This window comes from Varanus komodoensis, unplaced genomic scaffold (assembly GCF_004798865.1).
Source record: "Varanus komodoensis strain SLA01 unplaced genomic scaffold, ASM479886v1 scaffold53, whole genome shotgun sequence".
In the NCBI taxonomy this organism is placed as follows: domain Eukaryota; kingdom Metazoa; phylum Chordata; class Lepidosauria; order Squamata; family Varanidae; genus Varanus; species Varanus komodoensis.
Window position 1 is genome coordinate 1,990,518 of NW_025336126.1, and position 11,976 is coordinate 2,002,493.

Genomic DNA, 11,976 nt, shown 5'->3' on the forward strand with positions numbered 1-11,976 from the left:
CTTGAAGACGGTCCGGATACTTCAATTGGTGCAGAATAGAGCTGCCAGGCTGCTGACGGGGACTGGGCATTGTTCTCATATAACCCCAGTTCTCCGTCAGCTCCACTGGCTCCCGATTGAAGTCCGGGCCCAATTCAAGGTGTTGGTTATGACCTATAAAGCCCTCAACGGCTCGGGCCCTGGGTATCTAAAGGAGCGCTTGCGTCCATATATGCCCTCCTGCCCCTTGAGATCAGCAACAGATGCCCTTCTCCGGGAACCCTCTGTGAATGATATTAGGAGGGTGAGTACCCGGAGGAGGGCCTTCTCTGCGGTGGCGCCCCACCTATGGAATGCGCTCCCCAGAGGGGTCCGCCTGGCACCGTCGTTATTTGTTTTTCGGTGCCAGGCTAAGACCCTTTTATTTAAAACTTAAGTGTTAATTTATTGGTTATTTGTAGGATTTTAAATTAAGCCGAGATGCACCGGGTTTTAATATTTTTATTGTATAATTTTGTTCTTGCTGTGAGCCACCCCGAGGCTTTGTTGCGATGGGGGCGGCATAAAAATGTTTTAAATAAATAAATAAAATTGAATAAAGATTATTTTAATTTCTTTGCTACATGTGTCAGGTGCTGACATCCGTGCTTGAGAAGTCTCCAGGTTGTAGACTTTTAAGCTAGAGCAGGAAAGACAAAAGTTGAGGGAAGCCTGGGGAGGGGCCATCACAGGTTAGATTTTGACCCTGTCCACTTCATCAAGTGCAAAATTTCCTGTTTTCAAATCCCCTTCCCCCTTTGGGTTATGAGAAAGGAAATTAAATCTGAGAAATAATGGATGCTTGGGTTCCTCACTACAGCTGCAACTGTTCACACACTTCCTTGGGAGTAAGCCCACTGGGCCCTCTGAGGAAACATGGATGAGATCAACCTGCAGTGCTCCATGTCCTACATTTCACAGATGAAAAAAGAGCAGCACCTCAGTCTTGCATTCCAAAGACCATTTAGTGGGCCCTTCCTGCATTATGCATGTTTTACATCTCTTCAGGCCCTTGGTCAGCTTCTTTTAATCCACAGAATTCTCTTATTTAAGTCAAACATTTAAGTCAAACCAGTGTGTGTGCTTTTAATCAAAGACACATTAGACCAATGTAACTTTTCTCAAATTGGGAGATCTCTCCAAGATAAAACTCACAGCTGCAGTTTGCAACATAGCAGGTGTTTATACTTTGTAGGTATACATCGTTCTTTCAGCCACTGGTCTGAGTTTTTGGCCATGCAGCAGTCTGGCTCTTCTCTTTCCCAACCTTAGCTCAGCGCATTGCACCACACTAGCTCTTGTGCAAAGTGCTGATTCCAGGTTTGGTTTTTTGTTTTGGTTTGAGGAGCGGATCTATTATTATTATTATTATTATTATTATTATTATTATTATTATTATTATTACATTTCTATGCCGCCCCTTGCCAAAGCCTCGGGGCGGCTTACAACACAATAAAATACATTGAAATACAATAGAACATAATAATGGATCTGGCTTAGAAAGTGCAAGATAAGGCAGCCTCTTTTCCATAAATGCAACAACTACCTTAAACACTGCCACTTACCTCTTGTTACGTGTTTCTCCCTCTGGACCCGATCCACATCACCCTCCAGTAGGAAAGGATGAGGCACACACAGGTTACTGGTCTGTCTTCTTTGCTCCTCACTGCCCACTTGGTCAGGTGAACTGGCAAGAGGGAGGAGGAGCAGAAATGGGAAGCTCCAGAGACTGGGTGTCGGTTGCAGCTGTGTGCTATTATGTCTGTCTTAGGGCGACTATGAGTGACGCCCTTCAACATGCCCTGTCCTTGCCGGCCCTGCTCAACTCCGGTTTCTCAAGCCTGATCTCGTGTCTGCAAGAATTCCAGCGTTCATTTTTCTCTCACACAGGCTAGCCCAGGATACCAGCGCCTTCTTCCTGAATTCGTCTCCCCAGCATGGCCCATGGCCAAAAAGCCGATTTTGGCCTGGGGTTTAGGGTTATGACACTAATATTGATACATGCATGCATTGCAACACCTTGAGCATCACTTTGCTCACCTGGGAAATCACTGCAACGATTCTATAGTTGCTACACCCCTTTGCCGTTGCTATGCGCTGTCAAGCCGCCCTCAACTTATGAATAGACACCCTCCAAAGTCCTTGACAGCTCTGCTCAGCTCATGCATGCCCAAGGCTGAGGCTTCCTTTATGGAACTGATCCATCTCATGTTTGGTCTTCCTCACCTTCTTCTTCAGCAACTGCACTCCTTGGGGACTGGAATGTATATCAAATGTTTCCAGTCTTGTTTCGTTTTCCTATTTGTTGCCATATTCTTGCTAGGATTTGGGCTGATTTAGTCTCTACAGCCTGGAATAGATCTACTGGTACCCTATTTACTCCAGGTGCTTTATTACTTCCAAGTACAGCTTTCAGGACAGCTTTCACCTCAGTTTCTGAGAGGATTCTTTGAAGGAATCTATCATTTTTACCTCTACTGTATAGTTCTTCCATATATTGTTTCCACCTTCACTTTAATTTCTTGGATCTTCAGGAAAGGGTCTTTTGTTTTTCCTCTTTTGTTGTTATCTTCTTTTCCTTTGCACTGGCCATTCTAATAATTCTTTTTCTATCTAGGTGGAGGTTTAGCTAAGAAAAGGGGTAAGGGGAAACATAAGAGATTTGCAAGGTTATACATAATGTGGCAAAAGAGGATTAAGGCGAGATTTTACTCCTCATAAAATTAGAATCCTTTTTTTTAGAGGGGGTCATTCTGTGAAGCTAATTGGCGGGAGATTCAGGTCAGATAAAAGGAAGTGTATCTTCACACTACTTAAAAATGAAATTCACTTCCACAAAATGATTGCACAAAAAAGATGGCTTTCATCTTGCTGGCTTTAAAAGGGACAGATAAAATTCATGGTAAAGGAAGTATCAGTGGCTGCTAATCCCGATGGTTCTATGCTACCAGTACCAGAGCAACACCAGTTGCTGGGGAACATGGGTGGGTGGGTGGGTGCTGTTGCTCTCCTGTCCTGCTTGTGGGATACTGTAGGCAGCTGGTCAGCTAGTGTTCGGACTAGATGGACCCTCGCTCTGATCCAGCGAGGGCCCTAACTCGATGCCCGGGCAGGTGCTTGATTATACCATCCCTCTTCACACCCACGTACAAGAGGCAACGATGCACCCACCTCTCTAAATTTTCCCTGCATTGCTAAAGATGTACCCAGAAGGAAGCTTCACTGAATTCAGTGGGGAGGAGGTCACGGTGAGGGGGTTACTGCAGAACTTACAAACCGCAGGAAATCATCTAGCAACTCATACGAATACTTTTGCACCATGAGCTTCTTAAATCGACTTAAGGCGTGGCCCCCAGACATAAAGATTGCGTGTGTCTGAGCATGGACAGAATTCCTACAGACTAATCACGGCCAGGCCACAATGATCCTGGAAAGGGGACGGCGGCGGCGGCGGCGGCGACTGCCAAGGAAATACCCGCACAGCAGCGCCACGCACCCAAATACAGCACGCCGCCCTCTCGCTTCGGAACGCCGAGTTGCCTTCGGCGGGCGATGCCCATTGGCCGAGCGAAAGGAAGGGTCCCGTTACCCCGGGACGTCACCAAAGCCGCCGGTCCTCGCCTAGTGCTGTGCGGGGGGCGTGGCTGCGAGGGGCAGTTCCTGGTTCTGATTGGGTGGCACCTGGAAGTGTTGCAAGTGGCTAGCAGAAAGGTGAGTCTGGAGGCAAGCGGGGGGGGGTGCGAGTACTATGGAGGCCTGGAGAAAAGAGGGGGGATCCTGGGGGGCTCGCCGGATCGAGAATCCTAGGCTGCGACCCCCTATCTCATGACCCGCATTGAACGCAGGGGGGCACACTTCTGAGCGTGCGTGCATCAGCTTGCCCTGTTCAAGTGTGAAGCTGTTCGGAGACGCCATTGTGTCTTCGAAACGCTCGTGTGAACTGCAGTTGGCGATTGAGGGGGGGGGTCCCTGGCCAATCCGCAGCTCATGCTTGTGTGGACGGCCAGAACGGTCAGTCAGTTCATGCTTCCTGTTCTTCCTACGGCTGTCTGAAATCCTATACACATATAGCTGGGAGCATGACCTGCAGCATTCAGTGCAAATGTATGTGTTTATTTTTATTCTGCTCTTTATGAATAAACAAAGAGATTGGTGGGGGGAAGCTTCCAGAGCGACTTACATATCAACAAAAAGCAATCCAGCCCCTGCCCTCAGACCTTCTACTGCCTAAAAGGGCATAACACAAAAAGAAAATAGGATTGGAAGGAAAGAGCGCTAAAACCCGAAACTGGCTTTAGCTCTTCCTTACAACAGTCGTGTTCACTGGCTGAAATGGAAAATAGTTCAAGGAGAAAAGGCCCAAAGGTTGCTAGTCTCTGGGCTGAGCAGACACAGTGGCCCTGCTACCTGTTTCTCAATTCCCCTCAGTAAGGTTTATTTCTCAGTAAAGTTACATAAGATCGGGCTTTGGTCTCTTGTTCACAAATCTCACTTTTAAAATCTTCCTGGCTCTCTTTCTATGGTAAACTATTCCAGAGTATGTTTTAAAACACACTGGGAATATTCCCCCCATCACGCATTGTCATGCTGTGTGCAGAACTGTTTCTATTTTACCAGTATATTTGAAAGTGTTTTCTGTCACCCTTTAATTTAAAAAGAACATTGCAGAGCAGTCTGTAACCTGCTGGAGGATAAAGCAACAATAACCGTGGCACCTATGCATACCCCAACACACTCAGCCAAGGGCATGTGTAGGGTATTCATCCTTTCCCCCAGGCTTATTATTCCAGGCCCCTAATGGGAGAAAGTGCAATATCCTTCCCCAGCATCCCCCTCTCCTGCTCAAGGTTTTTTGGCTAAACTCGGGAAGGCAACCCATCTTGGTGTTGCAGAGCATTCTGGGAAGGGAAAAGATCTTCATTCTGTTCAGAAAGCCATGCTGGAAGGAAAGTCTGTGGCAGGACAGAGGTTCGCTGCCACAAGCTTTGAACCTTTGAATTGCATTGCATTCAGCAACTGCTTGCAAGAAGCAGAGAAAGGAGGTCCGGTTGACTTTTCCCTTGGGCCAGCCGTCCTTCACAGAAAAAGTTTCGCTCCTTTCCCCAGAAGCCAGGTTGAGTTACCCCTTTTCTTTACCAGCAGGGGGCACCATCCTCCATTTGTTTAGGTGCAGCAGGGCTTCAGCATATAAACTGTAGCCCTGGGATTTCGCACATTAGCTAATCGATGAAGCGATTTGGCTGCCCTTCTTCAGTGGCCTACTTTTTCTCAGCCTTACACCGCACCCCCAGGAAGATTTAAAAAAGGCCATCAGCACTTTAAAAATGAAACAATGTAGAACAAGCTGTACATTAAGCAAACTGCCCAGTGATCAGGTTTCTATCTTAAAATCCTGTGTATTGGTTTTTTCTCTCTGGAGGAGGGAGACCAGGTGGAAACATGGGCTTCTGTATGTGTAGTGGACAAATTTTTGATGGGTGAGCCTTTTACATGGGTGTGGAAGAGTCTCTGCCAAAATTCCCGTTTCCACACAATTGCTCAAATATTTGGGAAAGGGACTTCCTACTATGCAGCTAATTACACACTCAGAAGGACAGAAAACCTGCATAATTTACTCCGAAACGGTGTTGCCATGGACGGGGGGGGGGGGGGGGCTTCCTGGGGCCCCACTCAGCAAAATGAACAAAAGAGCCTTGGTAATGTACACTGAAAACTAAAGGGCTGGCATGGATCATAAGGTCACTATGTCCAGAGCCCAAAGATTGTACCTTGAAGGGATCACCCAAGCAGCTAGAGGGCTCCTATATAAATCTTCCCTCCACAGCTTCCTCAAAATCCCATTGTGGTATTTTAGGGCTTATTGGGCAAAAGCCTCCAAAGTGTATCTGAATGAGACCTTTTCTGTCATTGGCATTCCCTCTATGTGTAATGTTCTAGTGGGAAGTGTCCTTGCTCATGTAGCCAGCAAGCTACAACCCACACCCAAAGGCAAAGTATCCATACACTTTGGGAAATGCTATGGGTTGCAGAATTACAAGAAATTTGGAGGGGGACACTGGGGGTGGAACACCAAGGAAGGGCGAGGAGCCTGTAATCAGCCCCCCTGTAATCAGCTTGCTCTGTAGCCACCGACTGATTGCTGGGATGGTTAGTATGGAAAACTGGGTAGGAACGGAATAGAGTATCCGGGAAGAGATCATGGCTGGCTGGAGCAGCAGCATTCTCTGCTGCAACGTTTTGTTTCCTTCTACATTTCATCATTGCATGAGCATTTCACAAATACATGCAGATAGAAACACATTTTCTTGTTTGATCCATAGAGTAAGTTCCAGATTTTGTCAGAGTAGGTGCATTGAAATAAATGAGAATTAATCATTGCTTTTTTCCATGTATTTTTAATTGTGAATTTCACCAAAATACAAAATCTAAATTAAAAAGACACATAAATTAATAATAATTTATTTATTTTTCAATTTATATCCTGCCTTTTTCCTACAAAGGGCTCAAGGCAGCTTATATCATTCTCCTCCTCTATGTTATCCCCACAACAATGACCCTGTGAGGTACGTTGGGCTGAGAGTTTGTGACTGGCCCAAAGTCACCCAGTAATTTGCATTTATGTAAATATTAATGTACAGCATGTCCAGATGTATCAATTATACATAAAATCAGGCCAAGTTTCCATATCTATGCTCTTTCAAGAGTCACATCTATATGTCATCTGCTCAGTTTTTGAAAACATTGCTGAGTCTTCAGTCCATTCCATTATAGGAAGTGAGTATTTATTTTTGTAATGTTGAAGTTATCAGCCTTCTAGCTATCAAAACGGAATGGCAAATCCATTTGTATTAACATGCTTTAAATTCCAAGAAACAGGTAGTTACTTTAAAAGATTATACCGGTCATTGACTTTAATGTACCTACTCTTAAGTATTTGGTGCTGACCCTCTGTCTACATGGGTCTGGAGGTGGTGGCAGCAGAGAGATGGGCTGGGGAAGGTTAAACCTATACCTTCTTGAAAGGGTATCAGAAGTAAAATCTAAACATTTTACAGGCATCAAATAAGAAAAGTGTACCTTAATTTGAAAAAAGAAGGAAGCTTCCAAGGTATTTCTTTTTATTGTCTCTGTGCAGCTCTAGCCTCGAAATGTCGGTGGCACGGCTTGGGAAGGTAGTTCCCAAAACAAGCATCCTTTTTCTGTGTGATATGCAAGAGAAATTCCGGCCCAACATCAGCTACTTTCCCCAGATTGTGTCTGTGGCAGCTCGGATGCTGAAGGTAAAACGAGCAGGATGATGCAATGCCTCGAGAAATGGGCGAGAGAGACTGAAAGGCAGTTCTTCAATTACGTGGCATTTATCGGCTAACACTGAGTGAAAGGGAGGGGCAGTCCTTCAGGTCTATTGGACTACACTGCCCTTCATCCCTTGAGTGATGCCATGTTGGGGGAGGCTATGGTCCAGTAGATGCTTATAAGAGCTGCACCTTCATCTCAACATAGCGGTGGAAGTTGTGCCGAGAGTTGGTTGTGGTGCTTAGCACATCCTTTGAGCTTTTGCTACACAAACCTGCAGAACCACTTTGAGCGGATGGGATGGTGAGGTAGAAAAAATGTACTGTAACTACTGTACAGTAGTTAAAATTATTTTTGAACCACCGTTATAAATAGACTTCTGAGACAGTGCAGTAGGTAAAAACAGAAAATAAGTAATAATAACATTCAATAAAAGCAGTGCTTGTCAATAGAACCAGCAGCCCAGTTGTTTTTTTAAAGGTCAGAGAAAATGGATTGTTCTTCAGAGCTTTCCTCAAACCCTGCTGAGAAGGGACCTGACAAGCCCTGCTGGAAACTTGCTCCAGACGAGTGGGGACACAACCAAAGAGACCCTCTCCTTGTCTCACCAACTTAACCACCCTTGCTGGTAGGCAAGAGAGAAGGACTTCCTTTCATGATTTCAGGATGTGGGGTGGCTGGTACAGAAGAGGCAGTCCTGCAACCAACTTACATTTTATGGCCTCCATAACTAGAATACAAGCTATGACGTCTGCAGCAAAGCAAACTTGCAGTTACACTGGTGAGCACTTGGGGTCAGCATAATGTCAACTTTCCTTTCATGGGAAGGCTCCCTTCCTTTCCAAACAATCTGCTTCTTTTAGCACCACCAAGGCACTTTCTCACCCTCCTGCAGGTTGCCAAAACCCTTCAGATACGCACAGTGGTGACTGAACAATACCCCCAAGGCCTGGGTCCAACGGTGCCAGAGCTGGGTGCAGATGAGCTCCCCAAATACCCCAAGACTTGCTTCAGCATGATCATCCCAGAGGTGGAGAGGGAGATGGCAGCTGTTCCCAACCTGAAATCGGTGCTTCTGTGTGGGATTGAGACACAGGCCTGCATCATGGTAAGGAGTGGAGGGCATGACTCTCATTACTCGCATCAGGTAGGTTGGCAGGGAGCAAGACCTGATGTCAGGTGCGATTCACCAGCACTTAGCTTAAGGCAGGCAAACCCAGAACCAACAGAAGACAGTACATTTATCATCCAGTTTGTTTTTCTTCCTTCAAGACTCAATCTAGACCAGGGTTCTCTTACAGAATTGTAAAATGAGCGTAGTAAAACCAGGAAGACGGTGTTGATACCTTCCCCGCCCACACACTTATTTCTAAATTCTTACACTGGAATTGCTCAATAGTTTTAAGTTCTTGGGAAGCCAGAAGACAAAGTGAGGGAGGAAATGAAGGACATTGCACTTTTCCTGCTCTCAGTACCGGGGGGAATGCACACCACTTGCAAGAATGCCAAACTCTGTAGAGGCATGAACACCGCTCTGGAGTCACAGCAGACATATGTCAATTAAAGGCGCGACCTGCGGGCTGGATTATGCATGAGCAGCCACTTCCCGTGAGGAATGGGTTACAGCAGGGGTCTCAAACTCAACTGACCTGGGGGCCGCTGGAAGTAGAGTCTGGGTGAGGCTGGGCCGCATCAAGTCTTCCACCACTGCGGTGGTGGGGGGCCGGCCAGTCCGGGCGCCACCGGCGCTTTGAAGGCCGCAGGGCCCTTCCCCCATGCCCCACCCGTCCTGGCACTTGGCCCGCGGGCTGCGAGTTTGAGACCCCTGGGTTACAGAGTGGTGGGGACGAGGCTCAGCACGGCCCAGCCGACCTGAACACCGCGCATTTTCTCTCTGGGTGCAGAGCACAGCCCTGGACGTCATGGAGCGAGGCCTGGAAGTTCACGTGGTGGTGGATGCCTGCTCTTCCCGCAGGTGATCAGCAGGGCTGGGGGAGGGAAGGGGCTCGGTATTGCCGTGGGGAAGGGCAGAGTGCAAGACACCCTCTGTTTCTTCTGCCTCGGATACTTCGTAGACATGTTTGTGAGTGTGTCTTGCCGCCTTTTCTCAGCCAGGTGGACAGGATTGTAGCGCTGTCCAGGTTACGCCAGAGTGGCGCCTTCCTCACCACCAGCGAGGGGCTCATCCTGCAGCTTGTCCGGGACGCTGCCCACCCCCATTTCCGAGAGGTAATTTGCTGGCCTGCCTTGTAGACCTGCCCCTGCCCCCAGCCCGCGCTTCTGCCACCACCCAGGCTGCGTCAGGGCCGATCACTCCTTGCGGGGCACTGGGCGCTGCAGCTCTTCTTGCCTCTTGCGAGCTGTTCCTCACCCGGTGCCTCGGGTTTGTGGCTGCAGCCTCCTCCAGCCTGGAAGGCAACAAGCTGGGGAAGTCCGGTTTAGCGGCTGCAGTGGTTACAGGGACACTTGTAATCAAAAGCCCTTCATTTTATTGCTTTCAATTTAATCCCAGGATAGCTTTGGTATTGCTTATGATTATTATGGATTTCATTTCTCTGCTGCCCAGCAGCCAAAAGGTTCTGGGCAGTTCATAACAATTTGTAAAATTACAAGAGCAGAATTGCTGATAATAAAATAACAGCATGATATTTCCATATAGAAAATTCTAAAAACGTGTCAACAAAAATATCGGACCTGTTAAAAAGGCAGCTGACAATTATCCCCATCACACACTGTTAAGAGAACATTCAGTGCCTGGAAGTACAGGGTGGTTTCAACCCGGTGCCAAAAGCATCACAGCATTTGTGCCAGGCAGGCTTCAGTACGGAGATCGTCCCACAATCACCACAAAGAAGGCCATCTTTCCTGTTGCCACACTCCTTCCTTTGCTTTCCTTGGAGGTGGCACTGAGAGAATGGCCCCAGATGTTACTGGTGCAGTTTTATCCTCCCCTTCTTCTACGGCAGGGCTAGGCCTCTGGGCAGGTTACTTGCCCTTGCCACTAGCCAGGTCCACCCTATTATGGCTACACCTACGCTATTTTCTTAAATTTCCAAATTATACATCAGCTCAAAAGGTTGCCTCCCCTGCCTTTGGGATGATTCCAATTCAGGAAGGAGGAGAACATGCACCCCCCCCCCCCATTTGAGAGTTTTAGAGCAGGGTGGGGCACCTGCTAGCCTTATTTTAGGTTTGGGTTCCACCCATGTTTGCCTCTAGCTCCACCCACCTTCTGCATGCAACCCCTAAAAGACAACCCCCAAGATACCCAAGAAGAAAAAAACACTGCCTTAGGAGAAGGCTCTGCACCATCCCCCTCAACATTATGCCTGCCTGATAATTTGGGGCTACAACTCCCATCCGTTCCAACTGACATGGCCAGTGCTTGGAGATTATGGGAGTTGTTGTTGAAGCTATCTGGGAAGCATTGCATCGAGGGAAATTATTGAACAACCCTAAAGCATAGCTGGCACCCTCATTTCACGGCTACAACTTCTCCCTCTCTCTCCCTCTCTCTCCCTCTCTCTCAGATCCAGAAGTTGATTAAGGATCCTGCTCCAGACAGTGGCCTTCTTCGCCTCCTGGCAGGACCAAGCCCTCTTTTCAGCTAGGCCAACAGCTCTAAATATGACAATCTGATCCTTTTCTTTTAAAGCCTTTCCCACATCTCTGACACAGCTTGGGTAGGGAGAAACAGAATCAAGCTATGCCATGCTAAATTTTAAGAAAGGGAGGGGATGGCATTGTGGCCTGCCTGGAAAACCCGTGTCCTGATTCCAAGATTATGGCTCTTCCCGTAGTTATGCAGTGGGATGGAAGAGTCCCTGTTTTGCACATGTTCAAGGGCATAGGCCTAGGTTCAGATTTAAAGTCTTCCTGTTTTCTGGGGCAGGGTGAGTGAGTATTGAGGGCCAAGATGGCATTTCAAAGCGACTGGGTTTACGTTTTTCATGACATTGAATCTCTGTGCAAAGGTTTAGAATTCTATACCTGTAAAACACAAAATAGCAAAAACAGGAAAAATAAACCCATTTCACAGATTCTGCAACCAGAAAAATTTCATGATCTGCAATCAGAATAAATGATGCTGATTTTTTCTTCATTTGTACAACTTCCTTTAATCTGCACTTTTTATTTGAGAATGTGTGTACCTATGGAATTTAGAACTGTTTGCTTCTGTATGTTTTGTTACAGATTTAGGAAAAGAATCTAGAAAAATAGGAGAGGGAGGAACAGGTACTATGTCTGGTAGAAGTAAGATGAAGGGGTAGGAAGAGGGAACTACAATCTATGCCGAGGGCTTACACTTGAAGAATTTCCCCACCTAGTGCTGCTTACAGAATGTCTAAGCCTGTGCAGAATCATGAGGGCAAGAAACTTGATTATGTTTACAAGCAGATCTTCTAATTTCTGCAATGTTTGCCATGTTCATGGTTTGATGTTCTGTTCCATTCTGTGCGCCAGGGCTCATGTATATCACTTGGCCACGATAGGGTTGGCAAATTTTGAAAAGGCCAATGTAGTTGTCTGTTTAACAAAAGCTTCACAAGAAGGTACTAGCCAATAATTATGTTTACCTCTCTGTGGTACGAAGTTTCGCTTGCCAATTTCTGAATATCAAGTACAAGTCCTAAGAATATGCCAGTGCACTGCTAACTCAAT

The 11,976-nt window shown here is 46.8% G+C and overlaps 1 protein-coding gene across 1 annotated transcript; it reads left to right on the plus strand.

Moving 5' to 3' along the window:
* The first annotated feature begins 3,688 nt into the window (after positions 1–3,688).
* Positions 3,689–11,416, plus strand: ISOC2 (isochorismatase domain containing 2). Its single transcript, XM_044448145.1, has 6 exons — positions 3,689–3,729; positions 7,154–7,298; positions 8,210–8,422; positions 9,219–9,289; positions 9,426–9,543; positions 10,845–11,416. The coding sequence occupies exons 2-6, from the start codon at positions 7,167–7,169 to the stop codon at positions 10,923–10,925; spliced, it is 615 nt and encodes a 204-aa protein (XP_044304080.1). The 5' UTR covers positions 3,689–3,729; positions 7,154–7,166; the 3' UTR covers positions 10,926–11,416.
* Positions 11,417–11,976: the final 560 nt, after the last annotated feature.

Bases quoted from the DNA above. Each gene is read 5' to 3' on its own strand.
- ISOC2 (XM_044448145.1), top strand. From the start codon at position 7,167: ATGTCGGTGGCACGGCTTGGGAAGGTAGTTCCCAAAACAAGCATCCTT. The intron at 8,423-9,218 runs GTAAGGAGTGGA...CTCTGGGTGCAG, and splicing joins AGACACAGGCCTGCATCATG to AGCACAGCCCTGGACGTCAT. The intron at 9,544-10,844 runs GTAATTTGCTGG...CCTCTCTCTCAG, and splicing joins CCCACCCCCATTTCCGAGAG to ATCCAGAAGTTGATTAAGGA.